Source organism: Carcharodon carcharias, chromosome 17 (genome assembly GCF_017639515.1).
Source record: "Carcharodon carcharias isolate sCarCar2 chromosome 17, sCarCar2.pri, whole genome shotgun sequence".
In the NCBI taxonomy this organism is placed as follows: Eukaryota; Metazoa; Chordata; class Chondrichthyes; order Lamniformes; family Lamnidae; genus Carcharodon; species Carcharodon carcharias.
Genome location: NC_054483.1, coordinates 5,943,086 through 5,970,443, shown reverse-complemented (window position 1 = coordinate 5,970,443; position 27,358 = coordinate 5,943,086). Strand labels below are relative to the sequence as shown.

General features: G+C 47.8%; 1 protein-coding gene across 1 annotated transcript in view; it reads left to right on the top strand.

Moving 5' to 3' along the window:
* npc1l1 (NPC1-like 1) overlaps window positions 1-27,004 on the top strand; it is a 37,929-nt gene extending 10,925 nt beyond the window's left edge. Inside the window, exons 7-20 of the mRNA XM_041210207.1 lie at window positions 556-670; window positions 3,689-3,816; window positions 4,812-4,949; window positions 6,225-6,314; window positions 7,501-7,691; window positions 10,737-10,864; window positions 12,392-12,521; window positions 15,064-15,119; window positions 16,276-16,426; window positions 18,213-18,444; window positions 19,770-19,883; window positions 21,406-21,568; window positions 25,301-25,525; window positions 26,721-27,004. Coding sequence (XP_041066141.1) covers window positions 556-670; window positions 3,689-3,816; window positions 4,812-4,949; window positions 6,225-6,314; window positions 7,501-7,691; window positions 10,737-10,864; window positions 12,392-12,521; window positions 15,064-15,119; window positions 16,276-16,426; window positions 18,213-18,444; window positions 19,770-19,883; window positions 21,406-21,568; window positions 25,301-25,525; window positions 26,721-27,004 — 2,145 coding nt within the window. The remainder of the gene's footprint in view (window positions 1-555; window positions 671-3,688; window positions 3,817-4,811; window positions 4,950-6,224; window positions 6,315-7,500; window positions 7,692-10,736; window positions 10,865-12,391; window positions 12,522-15,063; window positions 15,120-16,275; window positions 16,427-18,212; window positions 18,445-19,769; window positions 19,884-21,405; window positions 21,569-25,300; window positions 25,526-26,720) is intronic.
* The last annotated feature ends 354 nt before the right edge of the window (window positions 27,005-27,358 follow it).

The window sequence follows — 27,358 nt, the reverse complement described above, 5'->3', positions numbered from 1 at the left end:
ACTTCCTTGGCTCTCAAGCGCTTTGAGACGTCCGGTGGTGGTGAAAACATAATGAGAAAGTGAGTGAGAAAAGGCTGAAGGTCCACCAATAAGATGCGACCCCAAATTGAAAACAAACAGGGGAGGCAAAATAAATCTGGGAGCATTGACGAGATCACATCAGGGTTGTATCTCAAAACCCTAAGTACTGCAGGAGAAAGGGGAAGTGAAGGGAGTTACGAATTGCACAGTTTTCGATGGCCGCAAATCTTAATTTCAACACAGTGAGGAACGAGACAAAGAAAGCCCCAAAACGTTCTCGGATCAATAGAGAAAACGGAGAGGATTACGACAGAGGTGGGTGGTCAGACTTGCGAGGGGGTTTACCTGTCAGAAGCTGACCTTCTGCCTGTATTGCTAAGCAATAAGGGAATTGGGGCCCTAGCAGTCCGTCAACACCTCGCCAAGGAGTCCTGCGCGCACCCCCACCCCACCCAACCCCCCCCCATCCCCCACCCTCCAGCCCCAAAACGAGCAGAACCTTCCGGAACACTCACGTTGTCTTTCCGCCAACAGAGGGACGAGAGGCAAGCAGGGGAGCGGAGGGAGGAGCAGATTGGCCGCGTGCTGGGGGACGTGGCTCCCAGCATGCTCCTCTGCAGCATCTCTGAGACCATCTGTTTCTTCCTGGGTAAGGTTTCGGTTTATTTTCACTCTGCCACCTGAACGATGGGCCAAGGCTGTTCGAGTGTCCGCATCTGCTTCCGAGGAGCATCTTCACCGTGCTCGGCCATGTGCTATTTTCTCACGCGATGTGCCTCATTCTTCACAGGATGGCCTCGCGTTTCGAATTTGTCCACGGGCGCCTGCCTCAATGTTTCCAATCGGGCTTTTCCAGTGCCCCTTACAGCCATGGGCTGGGGTTTCCCTTCCCACCATCCACGGCCATTTCAGGCTCCCAACTGCCCAATCTGATTGGCCGGCAGCTGTCTAGTCCCTGCAGCGCCAGAGGCTGCAGTGGACAGGACCGGGACTGCAAGCGCCTCCCCCCACCCGCCCACCACCACCACCACTCCCACTCCCACCAGAGCTTAAGTCCCGGGAGTCCAAGTGTGGGGCTTTCAGGGCGGGGAGGGGAGGTGTAACCCCGTGGTGGGGGGTGGCGGGGGGTGGTGGGCAGAGAGGGATGGGAGTGTTGGTAGAGAGGCTTCGGGGGGGGGTGGGGGGTGAGGAGGGCAGGGAGCACCCACAGGAGTCAGGCATTTTGAGGGTTAAAAAGGGGACCTGCCGATGGAGTTGCCCCACTCCCCACCCTTCACCTGAGGCTTGAACAACGTTCATTTTCAGGTTACCCAACATGCCCCCCCCCCCCCACCAAAACCCCCACCCCTCAAATCCTCCTGCCCAGCCTGAAAACTGAGAAATTGAGGCTGGGCGGGAAACAGCCCTTAAGTGGTCTATCAATGGCCATTGAAGGGCCTCAGCTGAGGCAAGGGCGGGTGGTCCGGCCTAGGCCTCGCCTGTCCCAGCCTCAAATTGCGGAGAGGTGGAGGTGGGCGGGAGGCTGGTCGGAAGGCGGTCCGAGAAATGTTACAGTCACCCCACTGCCTACAAACCCACCGAGTGGGGGCAGGTAAAATTTCACCCAGGCTGTTGCTCTTTGCCTCAGTCTTTAAGCTCAGTCCAAAAGGCTCCTTGCGTCTTTTGACTAGGCGTACCGTAGTCTCTCGCTCTTCCTTTGATCTGGCCATGAGATAGCCACCAAAAGCTAGCTTCCTCCCTGTACTGGCCTCATGTTGCAACACAACTGCAGTTCAGATTGCAAGAGGGTGCTAGTGATACAACCCCGGGGGTCACTGTTGAACAGTTAGATAGTGAGGAATGCAATCATACAGTAAGCGACTGGCCAACATCTCTGTAACCAAGAAAGTATTCAGGATTTACAGTAACCTGCCTAGTTATTAGTTATGCTTCTGTTGCTAGCACTCTCATCTCTGTGCCAAAAAAGTTGTGAGTTCGAGTCTCCTCCAGGGAGTGGACACTCTGATGCAGTACTGAGGGAGTGCTGCGCTGTCAGAGGTGCCATCCCTCAGATGAGATGATGGCCTAATGCCCTGTCAAGTGGGTGGAAGTGATTCCACAGCCACTACTCCTGGTGCCCTGACCGATGTTCAACCCCTCAATTAACACCTCTAAAGACAAGAGTTAACTGGTCATTTTCATTGTTTGTGGGAGCTTGCTGTGCACAAATTGGCTGCCATATTGCCACAGTGGCCGCATTTTGAAAGTACTTCATCGGTTTTAAAGCACTTTCCCCCTGGGTAAGGTTTCGATTTATTTCCACCCTTCCACCCAAACGATGGGCGCCTCATGTCTGGTGATCATATAAATGCAAGCCTCACTTTTTGTTTTCCAAATTTCTTTCAGCTCCCCCACACTGTTTGTCTCACTTTGGAGTCATTGTTAAGTTTCAGTCTGTCTGTGTCCAGGTAGACCAAAGACAAAAGCAGAGATGCCCCAGTTACAATCTTTGTCCCTCCTGATCCTTTGTAAGCTACTGACTTCCTTTCCAATGCTGCTATATCCTTCATCCCTTCTCATTACCCTGAATTTTACTAATAATAAGATTCGTAAACTCCACCTCTTGGAGATTGACTCACACCACTGCATCCACTCCATTCTTTCTACCTGTATGTTGCTTCAAAGAAGCTCCTTAAGATTTGTGAAATGTGACATTCCTTTACCAACACACAGATTGTTCCAAGAAAATCTTTCATTTATTTAGTGCCCTTCATCCATCCCAATGAAATGCAATGGAGCAAGAAACTCAGTGACTTTAAGAGACTTAGGGCTTTAACTACCCCAAGAACATTGTGCTAAGAGGAGTGAACCCTCTGTGTGAACATTCTCCAATCCCATGAGAGTTGAAACAGTGTGAGATCCAGTTCTGGGATATGGGAAGATTTTTAAAAACTCTTTCATGGGATGGGATGTTTGTTCATGGGATGTGGGCACTGCTGGCTGGGCCAGCATTTATTGCCACATGAAGGGCCAGGCAAAGCAGATTTCCTTCCCTAAAGGGTATTAGTGAACCAGATGGGTTTTTACAATAATCAACATCATTAGACTTTTAGTCCTGCTATGGTGGGACTCAAACCCCTAGTCTCCAGAGTATTACCTTGGGTCTCTGGATTACTAGCCCAGCAACAATACCACTACACCATCACCTCCCCTTTATGGTGCATGGCAAAAAGAAATGGTAATGGCACAAGTAAAGAGACAAAAGATGGGTGCAGAGGAGTTATGAATGGCAGAGTCACCACCAACAGCTGTTCGAAGAAATGTGGGGAGAGGTTACCACCTGAAATTGCTGAACTCAGTGCTGATTCTGGAAGGTTGTAGAGTGCCTAATCGAAAGTTGAGGTGCCGTTCCTCAAGCTTGCATTGAGTTTCATTGGAGCAGAGCGAGGACAGAGAGGTCTGAGTGGGAGTGGGGCGGAGAATGAAACTGACGGGGGAACCGGAAGCTGGAGGTGGAGACGGGTGGTCACGCTTGTGGACTGAACAGAGGTGTTCCGCAAATGAGAGAGTTGGGGGGGGCGGTGGAGAGGGGGGAGGATGAATACAGCTGTCATGACTTGAAGTGAGTTGTCTCTGCAGATGTTAACACAAGTAGGACTCACACACCAACGCCCTATCCCTCCTACAGGTGCCCTCACCAAAATGCCAGCAGTCCGCACCTTCGCACTCTACGCGGCACTGGCTGTGTTCTTTGATTTCCTCCTCCAAATGTCAGCGTTCGTGGCCCTGATGTCTCTAGATGCGCGGAGAAAGGAGGTACAGTGTACAACGTGCTCTGCCCCAACTAACTTTTTAGTTTGACTTGAATTTCACTGCAATTATGTTCTAGATGCTACCACACTGCAGCCACCCCTGGTTTTATCACTTCCAGAGGATAGTGAGCTAAGAGACATCCCACCAATGCTATATATTGATAATTCACATAAGCCAAAATTTACTTACAGTTGCAGAGGAAATGATTGACAGAAGCATGCCCACTTATCAAAAATAAATCCCATTTCAACATTAAAATGCTGGACTTTAATTACATTAATGTTTCATGATGATAATATCTTAATCTTTGTTATTCATTCACGGGCATCACTGGCTAGTCCAGCATTTATTGCCCATCCCTAGTTGCCCTTGAGAAGGTGGTGGTGAGCTGCCTTCTTGAACCGCTGCAGTCCATGTGGTGTAGGTACACCCACAGTGCTGTTAGGGAGGGAGTTCCAGGATTTTGACCCAGCGACAGTGAAGGAATGGTGATATATTTCCAAGTCAGGATGGTGAGTGGCTTGGAGGGGAACTTCCAGGTGGTGATGTTCCCATGTGTCTGCTGTCCTTGTCCTTCTAGATCGTAGTGGTGGTGGGTTTGAAGGTGCTGTCAAAGGAACCTTGTAGATGTTACACACTGCTGCTACTGTGCATTGATGGTGGAGGGGGTGAATGGTTAAAGTGGTGAATGGGTTTCTTTGTCCTGGATGGTGTTGAGCTTCTTGAGTGTTGTGGGAGCTGCACTCATCCAGGCAAGTGGGGAGTATTCCATCACACTCCTGACTTGTGCCTTGTAGATGGCAGACAGGCTTTGGGGAGTCAGGAGGTGAGTCACTCACTGCAGGATTCCCAGCCTCTGACCTGCTCTTGTGACCACAGTGTTTACGTGGCTGTAAATGTAAAATGTGGAACATGAAAATATGTGTTCCCTCATATTAAAAACGTGCTACAAACTTACGATCCTTATTTGTTTGACCTCAGTCTGGTCTCTCCCGCAGGCGAACAGATTCGATATCTGCTGCTGTGTGCACTCAAAGCGCAGGAAGAAAAAGAGAAAAAACGAGGGGATTTTGCTGCCTTTTATGAGGGAGTATTATGCCCCGTTTCTGCTGCACTCGGTCACCAGGATAATCGTGGTAAGAAAGGCATCCAGCACTTTTACACCAAGTAGCAGGGAGCACAATTCAAAAGCAGGAGTTGTGCCAAACTTGCATAGACCACACTTGGAGCACTGCGAACAGTCCCGGTCTCCGTATTAAACCAGGGATGTAGAGACACTGGAGCAGGCATGAGAAAGGATTGAGGCATTCGATACCAGCACTGAGGGGTATCAGGAAAGGCTGGGAGAGGGTGCTGGGGGAAGAGGAGCGAGGTGCCAGGCCCAGTGAAGGTTGAACAGGCTAGAAAGGAGAAGACTGAGGTGTGACCTAACAAAAGGCTTAAAGATTGTGAAGGGGCTGACGCAGAGAATGTGGTTCTGCCTGGGCATCCAAAACAAGCGGGCCATAAATTTAATAAGTCCAATAGGGAATTTGGGAGTGTCTTTAACCCGATTGAGGGTGAAAGGAATAGGAGGCTGTGTTGAGAGGGTTAGATAAACAAGGATAATAGGAAGCTCACTAAGAGACTGACCAGGTGGGCTGAATGGCCTGCATTTAGGCCATAAATTCAATGCAAGTTTAACATTGGAAAGAATACTGTTTTTGTCAAATATTGTTTCAACTCTCATGAAACTTCAAGAGTGAATGGGACATATCTCCTAGGCTGGGAGAGGGTGCTGGGGGAAGACGAGCGAGGTTCTAGGCCCAGTGAAGGCGCCCAGGCCTCTTTCATACCAGGCTTGTGTTCTTCGGCCTACTTTCCTGAGCTGAGGAAGCCTCCCCAGAGACGCAGTGTGGCTTTAGCCCTTCCAGTGGGACCGCTGATCTTTGTTGCCAAACAAATTCCAGAGAAATGTTGGGAACAGCACCAGGAACTCTGGTGTCCAAAGCATTTGAATCAGTAAATCATGAGGTTCTGTGAGAAACTTCATTATAATCCTGCAACTGCTTCATGATGATACGACTGCAGCTACCTTGAGTATGTCAATCTACACCCAGGCAGCCAAATACTCCACCCCCACCCCCTCCCATGTATGTTGAAGGAGAGACTCTGGGATCTGTTAAGCACTTCATAAGTGCACCGTTGAGGAGTCCACCAAAACCGGATTGGCTGTGTCACCTCAGCCCACCTCCAAACTACAGCAGTGAGTGTTTGACAATGAAAACATCCACATGTCATCAATAGTCCTAGCGTACAGGGGAATTGTTACCACCACACTCCTGTCCTGGTGGCTTAAAATCTGCATCCTATGCTGATACCTCGGTGTATTCGACTTGGCTGATGGATTCTTTCTCCTATTTCTCTTCTAGATCATCCTGTTTCTCTTCATGCTGTGCGCTGGAATATTCTTAATGCTCCATGTCCGTGTGGGCCTTGATCAGGAGCTCTCGCTGCCAGCGGTCAGTATTGAACCATCTTCTCCCTGCCTTTGGTCAGTCCCTCAGCTTCCCAGCCTTGCAAAAGGCGCACCATGGAATCACAGAAGAGGGCGTCTCAGAAATGCAGGCCTCATGGTCCATCGACTCGGCCCTGGATCTGCCAACGAGCATGCCCGCTTGTCCCCGTCCCCCACTCCTCCCCCTCCCCCACTCCTCCCCCACATTGCTCAGATCTCTTCCCCTGTCAGGTCTATATCCTGTTTGACTTTGAAGGCTGCCAATGAATCGGTATCCACCACCCTATCAACTGAGGCAGTAAGGAGGGGTGGGGGGTGGGGGTCATGGTTCTGGGTGGGCATAAAGAGGAGGGGGTGAGCCAAATCTGGAGCTGCCCAGATACTCAACGTAGAATCAGAGTGAGGGAAGCAAAAATTAACACCTAACACAGCCTCTCGTGCTCACATTAAGGACCCCCTCAGTTTGTCCATTACTCTTGGCCTATTCAGAGGGCCTAAAGCCTGTTTCAGGCATGTGTCCTGGATACCTATGGAAGGGCCTTTACCAATTAGGTGTCATGAAAGTGGAAAAAGACAGTTGTGATCCCTATATTTAAGTCATATCTCCCTCTATATTCTTCCTTTTCCTGGAGATTATAATCAATATTAGGATAAACCATGAGGGGTCTGGACAGAGTAAATAGGGAGAAACTGTTCCCATTGGCGGAAGGATCGAGAACCAGAGGGCACTGATTGAAGGCCATTGGTAAAAGAAGCAATGGAGACATGAGGAGAAAATTTCTCATGCAGTGAGTGGTTAGGATCTGGAATGAGCTGCCTGACAGTGTGGAGGGGGCAGGTTCAATTGGGGCTTTCAAAAGCGAATTGGATTATTATCTGAAAAGGAAGGATGTGCAGGGTTACGGGGAGAAGGCAGGGGAGGGGCACTCACATGATGGGTTGAATGGCCTCTTTCTGGACGATAACCATGCTACGAAATAGCGGGCCTGAAGGGGGTGGGCAGAACGGCCACCACATTGGACCCATAGGCACCCGCTTTACACCCCAACACCCCCACAGGCTCAAACACAGTCAATGACCCAAGTTCTGCAAGGCCCTCACTAATCCACGATCCACTTTAAAATGAAATGTCACGCATGATGTGGCCTTGTGGCCTGATCAAAACTTTCCTTATGTTATTGCCCCATTAGGACTCGTACATGCTGAAGTACTTTGCTGCCCTGAACAAGTACTTTGAGGTGGGTGTTCCGATATACTTTGTCACCACCGCTGGATATAACTTCTCGACGGTCGATGGGATGAATGGCATCTGCTCCAGTGTGGGGTGCGACAATAACTCCATGACGCAGAAGATCCAGTACGCCACTGATTTCCCTCAAGAGTGAGTAGCATTGGGTTTAAGGTGAATGCTTCTTTCATGCACTAAAACCTCCAGTGTATTGCTCTTACTTTACCCACACGGTATGCGTGCCGTGTAACTTTACCATAGTCACATCTGGAGCACGGCACTCACACCTGGAGTCCTGAGGTCAGATCTGGAGTGACTATGTTCAGCTCTGGGGCACCCTACCTCAGGAAGGATATAATGGCCTTGGAAAGGGGGTGCAGTTCACCCATGATTATAGCAGAGCTTAAATGGTTAAACCAGTTGCGGTGGTAATGTGGCTCATTTATACCTGCTACAAGTGACATACGTTCATACGCAGGGACCCATTCTCTGCAAACAGAAGGAATATGCTCAAGCCTTGCGGCTCCTTTGAATTACCCAGGGAATTGGGAAGCCTATGGTTCCCTGTTGCTTTCTCCATGGCAACACCTCAGCCAATCAACTTGCCAACCAATCAGCACCCTTTTCTCCTGTCGTACAAATTGTTGCGATTGTTTGAAATTTGGCATTCTTGCCTTTGTCTTGATGAGTGCAAGATGAAAAGCTTTGGCAACATGCCTCTCTTTTCTGCACTATGCAGGTTAAATTATGCTCCATTGTTAAATTCTGAGGTTGCAGAGGCTTTGAGGTGAGGAGAGTGAGGGGTGACCTAATTGAGATATTTAAATTGTTAAAAAGATTTAAGTAGGTAGAAGGAAAGAAATTAGTTCTTTGAGTGGGGGAACTTGAGGCAAGGGGCTTAATTTAAAATTAGAGCTGCAATTGGGGAGGTGATGGTGTAGTGGTATTGTTACTGGACTAGTAATCCAGAGTCCCAGGGCAATGCTCTGGGGACCTGGGTTCAAATCTCTGCCATAGCAGATGGTGGAATTTGAATTCAATAAAAATCTGGAATTAAAAGTCCAATGATGAACATGAAATGATTGTTGTAAAAACCCCATCTAGTTCACTAATGTCCTTTAGGGAAGGAAACCTACTGTCCTTAGCTGGTCTGGCCAGACTCCAGACCCACAGCAATGTGGTTGACTCTTTTAAGAGAAAAATGCCCTCAGAACAAGGGCAATTAGGGATGGGCAATAAGTGCCTAGCCAGCAACACCCACATCCCATGGATGCATTAAAAAAAATGAGTCAAGACTGAAATCAGAAGCACATTTTGTCACAAAGGCAGTGGAAGTCTGGAACTCTCGACTATGGATTTTGAGGGACTATTGAAGTCTTCAGGACTGAGACTGATGCGTTCTTATTGGGTAAGGGAATAAAAGGAACATGGAACAAGGGCAGTAATTGGAGTTAAGGTATGGTTTCTCCAACAGTGCAGCATTCCCTCAGTGTCGATTTTTGTGCTCGAGTGAGACTTGAACCCAAACCTTCTGACTCAGAGGTCAGAGTGCACTGCTCACTGAGACACAGAACTCCTGAGGTAAGTAGATGAATCATTACTTCCACTGGTTGATGATTAGTGGGGACCTCATTTTTTTAAAATGTATTTGATTGTGGGATGTGAGTGCCGCTGGCTGGGCCAGCATTTATTGCCCATCCCTAATTGCCCCTTGAGAAGGTGGTGGTGAGCTGCCTTCTTGAACCGCTGCAGTCCATGTGGTGTAGGTACACCCACAGTGCTGTTAGGGAGGGAATTCCAGGATTTTGACCCAGCGACAGTGGAGGAATGGTGATATATTTCCAAGTCAGGATGGTGAGTGACTTGGAGAGGAACTTGCAGGTGGTGGTGATCCCATGCGTCTACTGCCCTTGTCCTTCTAGATGTTAGAGGTCGTGGGTTTGGAAGGTGCTGTCTAAAGAGCCTTGGTGAGTTGCTGCAGTGCATCTTGTAGATGGTACACACACTGCTGCCACTGTGCGTTGGTGGTGGAAGGAGTGAATGTTTGTGAATGGGGTGCCAATCAAGTGGGCTGCTTTGTCCTGGATGGTGTCGAGCTTCCTGAGTGTTGAAGGAGCCTTGGCGAGTTGTGGATAGTACACACTGCTGCTACTTTGGTTTCAGTGACGATTTTCTTTTGAAAATCATCACCAGAAGAACCGAGACGATATAGACTTTTTTACACACAGAGAGTACCTGGGTGCCCTTCCAGATGTCAAGTTAGAAGAAGGTATCTGGAACAGATTGAGAAAGGAGAAGCAGGGTAAACATTTGGACAAGCGATGTTTTAGAAACGCTCTGAGCAGGGGATAGGATAGCTCCTTCAAAGAACGAGTGAAAGGACAAGGCCCCCCATCCTGCACGGCAACATTATCGTGTTTGGAAGCCTGCGTGAGATGCATAACTGTGACTCTGTACATCAGAGGAACAGCACCAGTTTGGAGCGCTGCACTCACGAAAGAACATGAGAACAAGCTGCAAAGTGTAAAGAAACAAACACCAAAACAGATCCTGGACCATCCGTAACAAAGCCAGTCTGACACAAGCAGCTGAATATGAGCCCCCTGGCTGAAAGGTAGAAAAAGCTCTGTCTGGACTTCACTAGAAAACTCTTGAACCCCACCTCCCATCCCCTCTCTCTCTTACCACAACCACAGAAAAATAAATGTGCGATTGAAGTGAGGAGAAAAGACAGCATTCCGTAAATAAGATATAGGACAGATAGACTGGGAGACAGCCCAGTCCCTTACTTTATAACACTCGGAATGATGACCGAGAATTTAATGAATTCAATCTCATGATCTATGGACTTTAATACAAAATGCAGAGTGCAGGAGAGCTTTCATTTCTATTCTGTTAATTAAGGAGACCTGCATTTCACAATGTATTAAAATACTTGGTATATTCATCACTGCAATCCTTTTACTATTTTATACTGTATTTTAATTTTAATGATTGTCTATAACTGTGTTATGAATTATGATTACTTGTTTCATTTGAACCGGTTTGCCATGCAGAGTTTCCAATGAACCAATTATCTATCTAACAGGCCAGTGTTAATGCTCCACATGAATCCCCACACACTTTCTGACCTTAACGCTGAGCTAAAATGGTTTGAACCACCATCTCTCATGTTCTCAAACTAATTTACCCCCGCAGGTCTTACATGGCCATCCCTGCTTCCTCATGGGTGGATGATTTTATAGACTGGCTGAATCCGATATCACGTTGCTGTCGGCTGTACATCTTTGGACCCAACACTGGCAAATTCTGCCCAGCCACCAATAGTAAGATCATTGACCCTCTTCATTTGATTGCTTTTGTTTGGAACGAGTTGTTCAATGTTCAAAATCTTGAGAGGTCCGGACGGAGTGGATGGGGAGAGATTGTTCCCGCTGGTGGAAGGATCGAGAGCACCGATTTAAGGTGATTGGTAAAAGACACAAAGGTGACATGAGGGGAAGCCTTATTTTACGCAGCGAGTGGTTAGGATCTGGAATGTTCTGCCTGCGAGCGTGGAGGAGGCAGGGTCAATCATGGCTTTCAAACAGGAATTGGATTATTACCTGAAGAGAAAAGATTTGCCGGGCTACAGGGGAAAGGGCGGGGGAGTGGGACTAACTGAGTCAGCACAACACAATGGGCCAAGTGGCCTCTTCCTATGCTGTAACCACTCTATAATTCTATGATTATTACAATATTTCATACATGTGCTAACGGGTTAAAGGAGCAATGAGTCCTTTGAGCCGCCCACGCTTTGAAGGGAGGCAGTTTATAGATAAGCTCTTCAAAATTGACAACTCCCAGCCAAGCATCTCCCTATGCTTGCCTGAAAGGTTTCTGATCTCTCTGCATTTTAGCTCAAAGGGGAAGTCGCTGTACATCATGGGATAACATGCTGGGTTTCCTCATGCACATCCCAAGTGGCTAGGCTTTAAGAATGAAGGCTTATGCATGGAGTGCCCTTGCCGTCTCAGAGGTAAAAACGGGAAACTATTTGCACTCGCCACCAAGCCACTTACAGATTACCCAAGCTCATCTTCATGAACATCAATGAGGGCCACCAACTGAAGCAGGCCGGCTCACGCTGCTACTATCCAGCGGTGACACGAGCGGTTTTTTTCCCACTAACAGGATGCTGCCATCAGTCCAAAAAGGCAATCTGCCCATCACATAACTGAGCAACATTGTGGATGAATTTCCGTGCCAGTGTGATGCCAAGTACGGGGGCTGTAAGTCCTGACAATTGGCTGATTGAATCAAGCAACACGTTCCTTCACATGTTAGGAATAGGTCTCAACCAACCCACACTTGCAAAACCAAAACGAAACATCCACTTTTAGATGTGGTTCCACAATTGGGCAGCACATGATGAACAATCCTGAGTGTGCTAATAGCTACACTAACATCCGATTTAAGATAATCAGTCAAGCTCGTAACTCAGCTTGTTTATGTTGCCCGCAGCGACATACATTCATATGCAGGGACCTGTGCTCTGCAAACAAAAGGAATATATCCAAGCCTTGTATCTTTTTGAATTGCCTGGGAGCTCAGGGAGACTCTAGTTCCTGTTGCTTTCTCCATGGCAACACCTCAACCAATCAGAGTTGACTGACCCAACCAATCAGCATCCTTTTCTCTTGTAGTATAAATTGTGTGCGTTTGAAATTTGGTGTTCTTGTGTTTGTCCTGATGAGTGTCAGATGAAAACAGCATGCCTCTCTTTTCAACAAGATTCATAAATTGAGGTTCAGAATCACAACATATCTTTCAAAGTAACCCCATTGACTCTACTTCCATTTCCTTTCGCCCAGCTCAGCTGACCTGTTTTAAGAGGTGCATGCGATCCAATCAGAGTGGCATCATCAGGCCGACTGTGGAACAGTTCAATAAATATCTGCCCAATTTCCTGAACGACATTCCAACGCTTCAGTGCTCCAAGGGGTGAGTTGCTCCTGATCTCAGCAGGAAAGAATGTGGGCAAGGCAGGATTGGGAGCTCAGAAGCACAAGGCTTCGGGATACTGACAGCAGCGGATAAGAGAGGGAGGTAAATGTCTCAAGTTGAAGACGGGCCACCCCAACGGATGAAGTGGGCTCCACCTCCGTTGCAAAATAAATTAGATGAGGGTAGTGCAGTTGATGTCGTTTATATGGATTTCAGCAAAGCCTTTGACAAGGTCCCACATGGGAGACTTGTAAAGAAGGCAAATGCACATGGGATACAGGGTAATTTGATAAGGTGGGTTCAAAATTGGCTTAGTTGTAGGAGACAGAGGGTGATGCCAGAAGGATGCTTTAGTGACTGGAAGCCAGTGTCCAGTGGTGTACCACAGGGATACGTGCTGGGTCCCCTATTATTGGTCATTTATATAAATGACATAGATGACTATGTGGGGGGTAGGATTAGTAAGTTTGCGGATGACACAAAGATTGGCCGAGTGGTTAACAGTGAGGTTGAGTGTCTTGGGCTACAGGAAGATATAGACGGGATGGTCAAATGGGCAGATAAGTGGCAGATGGAATTTAACCCTGAAAAGTGTGAGGTGATACACTTTGGAAGGAGTAATTTGACATGGAAGTATTCAATGAATGGCATAACACTAGGAAGTTCTGAGGAACAAAGGGACCTTGGCGTGTGTGTCCATAGATCTCTGAAGGCAGAGGGGCATGTTAGTGGGGTGGCGAAAAAGGCGTTTGGGACACTTGCCTTTATCAATCGAGGCATAGGATACAAAAGTAGGGAGGTCATGTTGGAGTTGTATAGAACCTTGGTGAGGCCACAGCTGGAGTACTGTGTGCAGTTCTGGTCGCCACATTATAGGAAGGATGTGATTGCACTGGAGGGGGTGCAGAGGAGATTCACCAGGATGTTGCCTGGGATGAAACATTTAAGTTATGAAGAGGGTTGGATAGACTTGGGTTGTTTTCGTTGGAGCAGAGAAGACAGGGGTGACCTGACCGAGGTGTACAAGATTATGAGGGGCATGGACAGGGTGGATAGGGAGCAGCTGTTCCCCTTAGTTGAAGGGTCAGTCACAAGGGGACATAAGTTCAAGGTGATGGGCAGGAGGTTTAGGGGGGATGTGAGGAAAAACTTTTTTACCCAGAGGGTGGTGACAGTCTGGAATGCGCTGCCTGGGAGGGTGGTGGAGGCGGGTTGCCTCACATCCTTTAAAAAGTACCTGGATGAGCACTTGGTACTTCATAACATTCAAGGCTATGGGCCAAGTGCTGGTAAATGGGTCAGGTATTTCTCACATGTCGGTGCAGACTTGATGGGCCGAAGGGCCTCTTCTGCACTGTGATTCTGTGATTTTGTGGCATTAGAAAGTTTCTGGAGTCAGACATTTGACCCTTTGAGCCTGCTCTGCCATGCAACAAGATCGTTTTTTACCTCAACTCCACCTTCCTGCACCATCTCCCTCCCCCTTAATTCCCTTCGTATTGAAAAATCTATCCATCCCTGTCATGAATATATTCAATGACTGGATATCCACAGCCCTCTCAGATGGAGAATTCCAAAGATTCACAACCCTCTGAGTGAAGAAATTTCTCCTCATCTCAGTCCAAAATGGCCGAGCCCTTATTCTGAGACTGTGGCCCCATGTTCTGGATTCCCCAGCCAGGGGGAAACAACCTCTCAGTGTCTACCCTGTCAAACCCCTTAAAGGTTTTCAATAAGACTCTGGAGAGTATAGGCCTAGTCACCTCAATCTCTCCTCATAGGACAATCCGCTTATCCCAATAATCAGTCTTGCACTCCTTCTAAGTCAAGTATATCCTTCCTTACGTCAGGAGACTAAAACTGTGCACCGAATGCCAGATGTGAAGTCACCAAGGCCCCAATATAATTGCAGTAAGAATTCTTTATTCTTATACTCCAATCCCTTTATAACAAAAATATACCATTTACTAAATTCTGAATCCTCCTTTGATGTATTAAACAAGTCAGGCTTTTATTTCCAAATATATACTTTCTGCATGAATTTTGTACAAGCACAATCTGAAAGGTTTCAAAATGAATATTACAAAAAGTGCAATAGAATTCTTAACAAAAACAGAATTACCTGGAAAAACTCAGCAGGTCTGGCAGCATCGGCAGAGAAGAAAAGTGTTGACATTTCGAGTCCTCATGACCCTTCTGTCAACTCTTTTCTTCTCCGCCGATGCTGCCAGACCTGCTGAGTTTTTCCAGGTAATTCTGTTTTTGTTTTCGATTTCCATCATCCGCAGTTTTTTGTTTTTTAGCAATAGAATTCTTCTCTGTCCCATTCTGAGGCGCCTCGATACAATTGCAATGCTCTTGATGTTTATGATATACGTTCCACATCAGACTTACAATACAGCTCAAGGACAAAGTCAGGTTAACTTTAAAACAACTATGGTGGATTAAGCAGGCTTAGAAAATTAAAATCGGCCTTTTGTCATTTCACATTTTCCTGTAACACATTTCACTTGCTTTAAGGAAATACTTTTCTTTTCAGAGGCTTGGGAGCTTATGGAAACTCGGTGAAAAGAGGCGAGCATGGTGAGATTCTGGGTAAGTATTGGGACTACATTAAGTTATAGCAAAATGATTCTGCGTGTTTGTGTCCAATGATGTTGAGGACAAAATAAAAACAGGGATAGTGGAAAATACCAGTATTGGAATAGCAACACTCCAATCTGGACAACATCGCCATCAAGAGAGAATCTAACCATCACCCCTTGACGTTCAATGGCATTACCATCACTGAATCCCCCACTATCAACATCCCGAGAGTTACCATTGACCAGAAGCTGAACTGGACGAGCCATATAAACACTGTGGCTACCAGAGCAGGTCAGAGGCTAGGAAGCCTGTGGTGAGTAACTCTCCTCCTGACTCCCCAAAGCCTGTCCACCATCTACAAGGCGCAAGTCAGGTGTGTGATGGAATACTCCCCACTTGCCTGGATGAGTGCAGCTCCCACAACGCTCAAGAAGCTTGACACCATCCAGGACAAAGCAGCCTGCTTGATTGGCACCCCATCCACAAACATTCACTCCCTCCACCACCGATGCACAGCAGCAGTGTGTGTACCATCTACAAGATGCATTGCAGCAACTCGCCAATCCTCCTTAGACAGCACCTTCCAAACCCACAACCACTACCATCTAGAAAGACAAGGGCAGCAGATGCATGGGAACATCACTCTCTAAGCCACTCACCATCCTGGCTTGGAAATATATCGGCTGTTCCTTCACTGTTACTGGTTCAAAATCCTGGAACTCCCTCCCTAACAGCACTGTGGGTGTGTCTACACCACATGCACTGCAGCGGTTCAAGAAGACAGCTCACCACCACCTTCTCAAGGGGCAATTAGGGAGGGGCAATAAATGCTGACCTAACCAGTGAAGCCCCCTGGCCTGTGAATGAATAATTTTTTAAAAATTCCCTGTTCAGCTCCACGTTTCCAGCACTTCCTGCGCTTGGTTTTGAGCGTTTGGAATGTTTTTTTGACCTCCTATGTGAGAGATGTGACAGCTTTTGAGATTCACTTCAAGGGACAGTGACTCCTGCCCTACTCCCAGCGTAGACATGATGGGCCGAAGGGCCTGCTTCTTTGTCGTAAATCTTCAGTGTTTCTCATTCCCAGAAGGGGAAGTTAGCTGCGTTCATTGTTAATCTTAAACAGGAACAGTATAAGGTCGGTATAACCTGTGTTGTTAACCAGCCTCCAGGTTCATGGCCTATCACACACCTCTGAAAAACTCCCTGGAATACACTGCAGCTCTGAAAATAGCCCGTCAGCTCACCGACAACATCACCGAGAGCATGAGGAAAATCCCTGGAACGGATCCAAATTTTGAAGTCTTCCCCTACACGTAAGTTTTTGTTCAAGATTAGAGCCGTTCATTTAACAAATTGAGTGTTTAGCATCTTGGTAACACCCTCCATTCTATCACTGACGTGTCACTAACAACAAGGTGGTGGTAGTGTTCATTTCTTCCATGTTTGATTGTGTGAGTCTGTTTATTGATGCTCCCTGTGCTTGATTAGTTACACCTCGGTGTGGACTCAGAGGAAAGTAAACATACTGCAGAAAGGGCTGGAAGCCAGAGCTGAAGCATGGAGCAGACATTTAAAAGCACTGTAAATAAAACCTGTTACATGCACGGAAACCAGCTTCATCTTTGCATAATCTGAGATAAAAAATGCACAACAGCATCCACACTAACCTAGGTGTTCCTCCGTTGGGATTGCTTAGTTTCTAGTGTTGGGGAGCTGTTATGTAAAGTCTCTGTGTCCTTTTAATTGGCTTGGACTTCCATGACTTTCCTAAGAAGGTAAAGAGGACTACACATTCGAAACACCATTTTGAATTATCTACATTTATCTTTGATAACTTAATCACCCTACATGCCTCAGTTAAAAGCTGTGCCCTGACCACTTCGGTCCTTGGTAGCGCTGTCTGCTCTTTCACAGGATGTGGGTGTCGCTGGCTGGGCCAGCATTTATTGCCCATCCCTAATGGCCCTTGAGAAGGTGGTGGTGAGCTGCCTTCTTGAACTGCTCCATGTGGTGTAGGTACACCCACAGTGCTGTTAGGGAGGGAGTTCCAGGATTTTGACCCAGCGACAGTGAAGGAACGGCCGATATATTTCCAAGTCAGGATAGTGAGTGACTTGGAGGGGAACTTGCAGGTGGTGGTGTTCCCATGTGTCTGCTGCCCTTGTCCTTCTAGTGGTTGTGGGTTTGGAAGGTGCTGTCGAAGGCGCCTTGGCAGTGCATCTTGTAGATGGTACACACTGTGTGTGAGTAGTGGAGAGACTGAATATTTGAGAATGGGGTGCTGATCAAGTCGGCTGCTTTGTCCTGGACGGTGTCGAGCTTCTTGAGTGTTGTCGGAGCTGCACTCATCCAGGCAAGTGGGGAGTATTCCGTCACACTCCTGACTTGTGCCTTGTGCGTTGTGCAGAAACTGAACTGGACTAGCCATATAAATAATATGGCTGCAAGAGCAGATCAGAAGCTAGTCTTCCTGCGATGAGTAACTCACCTCCTGACTCCATAAAGCCTATCCACCATCTACAAGGCACAAGTCAGGAGTGTGATGGAATAGTACCCACTTGCCTGGATGAGTGCAGTTCCCACAATACTCAAGAAGCTTGACACTATCCAGGAGAAAGCAACCCACTTGATTGGCACCCCATCCACAAACATTCACTCCCCCCACCAACCAATGCACAGCGGCAGCAGTGTGTACCATCTGCAAGATGCACAGCTGGAATTCACCAAGGCTCCTTAGGCAGCACCTTCCAAACTCATGACCACTACCATCTAGAAGGACAAGGGCAGTAGACAGATGGGAACACCACCACCTGGAAATTCCCCTCCAAGTCACTGACCATCTTTGACTTGGAAATATATCATCGTTCCTTCACTGTTGCTAGGTCAAAATCCTGGAACTCCCTCCCTAACAGCACTGTGGGTGTACCTACACCACATGGACTGCAGCGGTTCAAGAAGGCAGCTCACCACCACCTTCTCAAGGGGCAATTAGGAATGGGCAATAAATACTGGCCCAGCCAGTGACACCCACATCTTGTGAATGAATTGAAAAAAAAAGACTGTGGACAACTACTGAACAAGGTTTTCTCTGGGTTACAGGATCACGTATGTATACTATGAACAGTATCTGACTGTAGTGAACGAGGGGATTTTTAATATTGGCCTATGTCTGATCCCAACGTTTGTGGTCTGCTGTATCCTGCTGGGGATGGACATTCATTCGGGCTTCCTGAACCTGATCACAATTGTCATGATCATTGTGGACACGGTGGGTGTGATGACATTGTGGAGCATCGACTTCAATGCTGTGTCCCTCATCAACCTGGTGACGGTAAGAGTCCGACTTCAGGACGATCTACTTAGCTGCAACTAAAGTGCCTCGTCAGCCCCTCCCACAAAGGCGCTTCACTGTAAATGGAAGTCATTGGGTTATTAAGGCACAGAAGGAAGTAATTCGGCCCATCGAGTCCATGCTGCCTCTCTGTAGGTCAATCCAGTCAGTCCCATTCCCCCTGCTCTATCCCCCTATCCCTGGGAGTTTATTTCCCTCAAGGGCCCATCCAATTTCCTGTTGAAATCAGTCATCGTCTCCGCGCCCCCCACCCTCGTGGGCAGCAAGTTCCAGCTCATTCCCTCTCTCTGTGTAAAAAAATTCTTCCTCACATCCCCCCAGTATCTCTCACCCAAAACCTTAAACCTGTGTCCCCCTAGTCCTTGCACATCAGCCAATGGGAACAGCTTCTCTTTGTCTACCTTATCCATACCCGTCAGAATCTTGTCCACCTCTATCAAATCTCCCCTCAATCTCCTTAGCTCCAAGGAGAACAGCCCCAGCTTCTCCGACCCAACCTTGGAACTAAAACCCCTCAACCCTGGAACCTTTCTGGTAAATCTCATAGCCTTCCAAAGATTTCAAGCCAGGGCTAATTACATTTGTACGCCTCAAATAATCAACACCCTAGAGAAATGAAACAAACACAGGCATCGGTGCGGAAGCGGACAGCATTGACCCTGAGCAATCCTGGGACAGATGCGCTCCTTTATCCTGGAAGGGTACGTCTTAATCCGCATTTAAAACCTGTTGCCAAAAGAGCCAACGTTCCTCACGTGCGCAGGAGCTGGCATCACTAACGCTGTCGGAAGACAACTCAGTGTTTTGCGGCTGTACATGTGGTTACCCGCTCACTGTGCACATCTGGCTTTGCTGGCCAGCGGCCAACAGTGTGTAGCTTGCACAGTTTTCAGACTCCAATCAAACCAGCGTCTCGTCTCTGGCGAAGAAAAGGGTTTCGGTTGCATTCACAACGAAATTGAGAAAACCCTTAGCCCATCCACTAAATTGCAGTGAAGGTTTTAATTCGTCAACAGGCTGAAGAGGAACAGAGGGCAGGGGCAGTTTTAGAAAGTTGCCTTTAAGGTAGCATTGAAGAGGTTTGGTAATCTTCCAGGCAGAGCGTAGCTTTATAAATTGCCACCTTGCCCGTTTGCCATGCTCCTTTCGCTGGACCCCAGGAGCCCCTCCCTCCCTACCCGCGCTCCGTGAGGAAGTGACTGGCACTGCCGGCTCTGCCTGTTTACAGCCAGACGGCCAGCGTCCACTCTGCGCCCGCCTCTCGCGTCGAGGTCTAATTCGATGTCTGTTGCTCCCCGCCCCAGGCCGTTGGCATGTCTGTGGAATTTGTCTCTCATCTCACGCGGTCCTTTGCTGTCAGCACCAAGAGCAACAAAGCGGAACGGGCCAAGGAAGCCACCGCCACTATGGGAAGCGCGGTACGTATGGCACGTGGGCAGCAGGGGGCGCAGCGCAGCGTCTTGGGGGAGCGGGCCACGTGTGCATCATGCGTGACACTCGGGCAAAGCGTAGAGCCAAACGGTCAGATGGTCCTTCCCCTTCCGAGGCAGCCCCTCGGGATCGAGGATGACTTGCTCCCACTCCGGTTCGATGGGTTCTGAGATGGCTGATAAATCCAACGTGGGATCTGCAGACTCTGCCACGTGTGGGGCAGGAGGTGTTTGAAGGGTCGATGGGTCGATGGGCTGTTTGGAGGTTTGTTCGCTCCCTCCGACACCTCGACTTCACCTCTGCACGTTCCCGACAAAGTCCCTCGATGTGTCCACTGCCTTCCCGAATGAGCTTCTCCATTTCGGCCGGTCACAAGCCAGGGTCTCCCGTGAGCCGGTGAGGGTGCTTAACCTCTTCGGGGATGCTTTAAGGACATCCCTAAAGCGTTTCCTCCTGGGACTCTCCTGCAGTGACTGAGTCCCGAGTAGAGCAGTTGCTTCGGGAGTTCAGTGTCAGACACTTGAACGACATGTCCCACCCAGCGGAGCTGCTTTTGAGTGATTAGCGCTCAATGGTGGACAGGATGGTTTGAGACAGGATGCTGCTAACTGGCTCTCTTACCACCGGATTTGGAGGATCTTGCAAAAGCAATGCGGGTGGGACTTCTCCAGTGCTTTGAGGTGCCAGTTGTCTCTGAATCATAGATAGCCCAACACACAAAGCACTAGCATATTTGTTCACTCCCTCAGTGCTGCACTGAAGTGTCAGTCTAGATTTTACATTTTACTGACACTTATATCACTAGAGTGGGGCTTGAGCCCACAACCAAAGCCAAGACAGGAGCAGTGATTAGTAGGGACGTTTTGACTGGCGGGTGAACAGTTGTCACCCATAGGGTTAAAGATTAGCAATTAGAAGTGTGTGAGCCCCTTGTATATAAAACTGCATGAAACTGGAGAAATTGTTCTATGCTGAAAAGAGAGATACGCTGAATCTTTTTGTCTTGCACTCATCAGGACAAACACAAGAAAGCCAAATGTCCTGTGTGCACTAATAACTACATTAACATGCATTTAAAATAATCTGTCAAGCTCATATTTGGATCATTTACATCTGTTAGGAGCAACATACGTTCATAAACAGGGACCCGTTCTCTGCAAACAAAAGGAATATGTTCAAGCCTTGCGCTTTTTTTGAATTATCTGAGGGCCTGGAGAGTCTATAGTTCCCCATTGCTTTCTCCACAGCAACTCCTCGGTCAGTTTCCTGACCAATCAGCACCCTATTCTCCTGCAGTATAAATTGTTGTGATTGTTTGAAATTTGGCTTTCTCGTTTTTGTCCTGATGACTGCAAGATGAAAAGCTTCAGCAACGCGTCTCCTTTCAACAAGATTCTCAAGTTCTGTACTACCAAGCGACTGCTCTATGTATTAATGAAGAAGGTTTTATCACCAAGGCTGAAGGTACAATGGCACTCACCTTTTCGATGGCTTGATTTTGTTCCCTAGGTCTTTGCAGGTGTCGCTATGACGAATCTTCCTGGAATTATTGTCTTGTACTTTGCTCAGTCACAACTCATCCAGGTTTTCTTCTTCCGCCTCAATCTGGTGATCACCTTACTGGGTCTGGTTCATGGCCTTGTCTTCCTGCCAGTGCTCCTCAGCTACTTTGGTGAGTACCAACATCACCACAACCTTGTCCAGGTTGAACAGGACCAAACGAGCAAACAGACCTCCAAAGGCAGCAACTTTAAACCACCTTTAAAAGTTAAATGATCCAGGGTCTGCTTCCTGAAAGGGATTGCTGATTCAATGGATCTTGAGTCGGATAATTATCTGAAGAGAAATGAATTGCAGGGCTACCAGGAAAAGGTTGGGGGGTGGGGGAGGGGGTGGGGAGGTGGTGTGGCGAGGTGGGGTTGAGTGAGTTGGACACAATGGGCTGAATGGCCTCTTTCTGTGCTGCAACCGTTCTATGAAATGCGTATCCATGCCAAAGCTTTCTGTCCTCTGGCAGGTCTCTGTACGGAAATCTGTCCTCAATATGAGTATTTCAATAGCCCCTCAGTCCCGACCAGAGGACATAATCTTTCCCTATTCAAATACAACTTCCATTTTAGGTTGTCCATTTTGGCAGGAGGAATAAAACAGAAGTGCATTATGTAAATGGTGAGAGATTGCAGAGGGATCTGGGTGTCCCAGTGCATGAAACTCAAAAGGTTACTATGCAGGTACAGCAGGTAATTAGCAAAGCTAATAGAATGTTATTGTTTATTGTGAGGGGAATTGAATACAGAAGTAGGGAGGTTATGTTTCAGTTATACAAGGCATCGGTGAGATCTCACGGAGTACTGTGTACAGTATTGGTCTCCGTATTTAAGGATATAAATGCATTGGAAGTGGTTCAGAGAAGGTTCACTAGACTAATACTTGGTTTGGACAGGTTGTCTTACAAGCAAAGATTAGACGGGCTAGGCTTGCATCCACCGGAGTTTAGAAGAGTAAGAGGCGACTTGATTGAAACATACAAGATCCTGAGGGGTCTTGACAGGGTGGATGTGAAGAGGATGGGTGGAATTTTATGCCGGTGGGATTTTACAGTCCCGTCAAAGTCAATGGACCTTTGATTGGCTTGCTGCATTTTACTGCCCCACCCCCCATCACAACAGGCCCTAAATTCCACCAGATGTTTCCTCTCGTGAGAGAATGTATGACTTGGGGCCACTGTTTAAAGATAAGGGGTCACCCAATTAAGACAGAGGTGAGGAGAATTTTTGTTCTGTCAAAGGGCCATGAGTCTCTGCAACTCTCTTCCTCAAAAGGCAGCGGAAGCAAAGTCTTTGAATATTTTTAATGCAGAGCGAGATAGATTATCGATTAACAAGGGGGTGAAAGGTTATCGGGGGGTGGAGGGGGTGGGGGGAGGCAGGAATGTGGGGTTGAGGTTACAATTTGGCCAGAGTTCCAAGGAGGAATGGGGAAGTTGGGTTAAGGTCAAAATGAAATATTTAGAAGCATTTGGCATTTTACAGTTATAATCAAACATCAGAACTAAGATGTGGAGCATGGGGGCCACCACAAAACAGAAAGGCTGAGGGACTATAGAGAATATGATTGAGGGGTGGAGTTGATATTACTGTAGGCGCTGTTTGACATGGAGGTTTGAGGTCCCCCTGCTGTTCCTCTGTAGAATTCACTGTTTTCGCCGCAATGTGTGAATACAGGGCAGCTAGAAGCATAAAGACTTACAGCATGGAAGGAGGGCATTCGGCCCATAGTGTCAGTGCTGGCTGAGAAAGAATCATCCAGCCTAATCCCACGCTCCACCACTTGGTCTGTTGCCTTGTAGTTTCGGGCATCTCAGGTGCATATCCAGGTGCTTTTTAAATGCGATGAGGGTTTCTACCTCGACCACCCTGTCGGGCAGTGAGTTCCAGACCCCGCCCCCCCCCCCCCCCCCCCCCGCCCCCACCCCCCACCCCCGCCATTCCCCCCACCACCCTCCAGGTGAAAAAATAATCTCAACTCCCCTCTAATCCTATAACCAATGACTTTAAATCTCTGCCTCCTGCTTATTGCCCTCTCTAATGGAAATAGCTTCTTCCTATCCACTCTATCTCAGCCCCTCACAATTTTATACACCTGAATTAAATCTCCCCTCTGTTCCAAAAAATAACCTCAGTCTGTCCACTCTTTCCTCATCTCTAAAATTCTTCCGTCTTGGCAACATCCTCTGCTCTGTAAATCTCCTCTGTATCCTGTCTAGTGCGATCTCATCCTTCCTAGTTTTAAACAGTTCTAGCATCACCTCCCTTCTCTTATACGCTAGGCCTCGGCTTATTAAAGGAAAGCCTCCTATCTGCCTTCTTAACCACCCTCCAGCATGAGCACGATGGGACGAATGGCCTTCTCCTGTGCAGTAATGATGCTATGACTATCTATCAAGCTGTCCTGCCACCTTTCAGGGACCTGTGAACATGGGCTCGCAGGTTCCTCTTGCTCGAAACCTCAGAGTCATGGAGGGCTACAGCACAGAAAAAGGCCCTTCGGCCTATCGAGTCTGCACTGGTTAAACAAGAACCTAACTATTCTAATCCCATTTTCCAGCACTAAACCCATAGCCTTGTATGCCATGGCATCACAAGTGCCCATCCAAATACTCCTTAAATGTTATGAGGGTTTCTGCCTCTACCATCCTTTCAGGCAGTGAGTTCCAGATTCCCACCACCCTCTGGGTGAAAAAATTCTTCCTCACATCCCCTCTAAACCTCCTGCCCCTTACCTTCAATCTATGCTCCCTGCTTATTGATCTTTCCTGTCTACCCTATCTATGCCCATCATAATTTTAAAATTATGAGGGGCATAGATAGGGTAGACAGGAAGGAACCTGTCAGCATCTTAAATTTAGTGCGTATTCCCTGTTGAAGAGTTTAAACGATGAGCAAACTTCACTCACCCCTTGACATTCAAAGGCATTACCATCACTGAATCCCCCACTATCAACATCCTGCGGGTTACCATTGACCAGAAACTGAACTGGACCAGCCGGGTAAATACTGTGGCTGCAAGAGCAGGTCAGAGGTTGGGGCCAGGATTTTCCGGTTCTGTTGTGGTGGGATCCGCTCCGGTTGATTCTGCAGCCCAGCCAGCAGTCCGTTGATTTTCAGCAGGGCCAAACGATCCCAGCGATGTGTTAGGCCGGAAAATCCCACCCCAATAATCCTGCAGCATGTTACTCACCTCCTGACTCCCCAAAGCCTGCCCACCATCTACAAGGCACAAGTCAGGAGTGTGTTGGAATACCCCCCACTTGCCTGGATGAGTGCAGCTCCCACAACACTCAAGAAGCTCGACATCATCCAGGACAAAGCAGCCGACTTGATTGGCACCGCATCCACAAACATTCACTCCCTCCACCACCGACGCACAGTAGCAGCAGTGCGTGTACCATGTACAAGATGCACTGCCGGAACTCACCAAGGTTCCTTAGGCAGCACCTTCCAAATCCACAACTGCTACCATCTAGAAAGACCAGGGCAGCAGATACATGGGAACACCCCCACCTGGAAGTTCCCCTCCAAGCCACTCACCATCCTGACTTGGAAACATATCGGCCGTTCCTTCACTGTCATTGGGTCAAAAATCCTGGAATTACCTCCCTAACAGCACTGTGGGTGTACCTACACCCCATGGACTGCTGCAGTTCAAGAAGGCAGCTCACCATCACCTTCTCAAGGGGCAGTTAGGGATGGGCTATAAATGCTGGGCCCAGCCAGCGAAGCCCACATCCAGCGAATAAGTTAAAAAAAAACCTTCCTATAAGCATGTTAAATATTCTAAGGGAAACAGGGCCCCCTAGCTGTGGTCAGGTATTGAATCACACATTTTATGTTTCTATTTACAGGGCCAAGCGTCAACACCGTTGCCTTACTGCAGGAACGCCAATTCAAAGAGCCACTGCCAGAGCAAACATGCTCCAATAGTTACTTTCAAAACTTCGGGTTTGAGGGACCTGCCGAAGAGAAGAATGAGGGGTCAACGGCACAATGCAACGGGACAGCCAAGACAGAGGAACATACCGTCCCCAGGAGCAGCGAAGACACTTCAACAGAAGAATTCGCCTCGGCGAGTACGGACTCCACAGCCACTGTACTTTAAAGCCTTTTTAAGCACGGCTCTCGAGGAAGAAGCTTAGGGACCCGAGCTGCTCCCGAATCCTCCGTGCTAGGCACGAGCCAACATGCTACAAACCCCGGACATTCCCCAGCGTTGGCATCACTGCGAACTGGCCAGTGTAAACGGCCACCGTTTTCAGTCATCCCAAATCACGCTGAATGAATTCCGTTTAACTTCACCTGCCTCAACATTCCCAGCCTGCCCTAAGGTCCAGCGAGGAAAGGGATCGCAGTTACCTCCGCTGTAGCCTACAAGGGTCTGGGTCCAACAGAACTCCCCCTCGCCACTGCTTCCAACTCCCCCCCACCCACCCCCCCACCTCAGAATACTGCCTGACACAGCGGCTCTATCTCAAAACCGTGATACTCCCCTCACCTCCTTTTCCGGGAACCGGTTAGATTTTAGCACCATGCCGTAAAGTCACCCACCCTCACAACCTCCCCCAGCTCATTCCAACACATTCTCCGGCAGTTCACCTGAATAATGTGTGGGGCTTCCTCTCCATCATTAAGAAAACAGCAACATTGTTCGCTTCCCACTGGCACCCATATTTTCTCCTCAGCTTTCCACGGCTACAGCCAAGCAGATAGATTGCATTAGGATTATTGTACCACACAAGGAGGCCCTTCAGCCCATTATGTCTATGCTGGCTCTTGTGAAGTGTTGTCCAATTAGCTGCATCCCGTCCCCCTCACCCCCTGTTCTTTCCCAGCATCCCGTAAATGTTTCCCCTTCAAGTATTTATCCAATTTTTAAAAAAATTACTGTTGAACCTGCCTTCACCAGTTTTTCAGGCAGTGTATTCCACAGCGCAACAACTCAGGTGCTTAAAACCAAAATGGTTCCTCATCTCCGCTCTAACATCAATGGGAACAGTTTCTCTGATCTACTGCATCCAGACTCCTTACCGTTTTGAACACCTCTAGCACATCTCCTCTCAACCTTCTCTTCTCTCCCTGCAATTGAAGCCCCTCTTCCTTGGAACCACTCTCATGAACCTTTTCTGCACTCTCTCCAATTCCTTCACCTCCTCCCTAAAGTGTGGTACCCAGACCTGGACACAATACTCCAGTTGAGGTCAAACCAGTGTTTTATACAGGTTCATTAGAACATCCTTGCTTTTGCACTCTTTGCCTGTTGTATTCCAGAAAATCACTTGGTGAAGGATAGAACTGGAACCTATCTTGACACTTTTATATTTATTTGCAGAGTTACGCATTATATGCATATACTGCTTAACCAAATAACTGCAGTTTCAGTCTGTGTCTATCAAATGAATCACCAGTTCATGTCCACCACCTGCATACAATTAGATGTAATTAATAGACGACTAATGCCAGTCAGCATTGGGGGAGAAGTTGGTTACACTATCCTAGTGGTTATATTCTCCACCACCAGTAAAAGTGACCACAAGGCTGTTGGAAAAGCCTGACCGGTTTGCCAATTGTAACCCCCTGGATGTTGATTGTGGGGATTCAGTGACAGCAATAGCCTCACACTTTCCCACGTTGAACTCCATCTGCCACAGTTTTTTCCCTGCTCACGTTACCCATCGATGTTTACCTGCAGAGGCAGGGGCAACAGATTCAATCTGAACAACCAGTTGAACAAGTGAACGCCGGGAGAGTCAGAACAAGCCAACGAGCCAACTTAGCAAGCAAACAGGCTATGCTAATCAGCCAGCTTTCAGACTCGACCCTCCTTTTCTTCATTTTCAATAAAAGCAGCTGTTTTAAATACATAAAATCAGGTTTATTAAAAAAAAAAATTACATATTTCTGAAAAG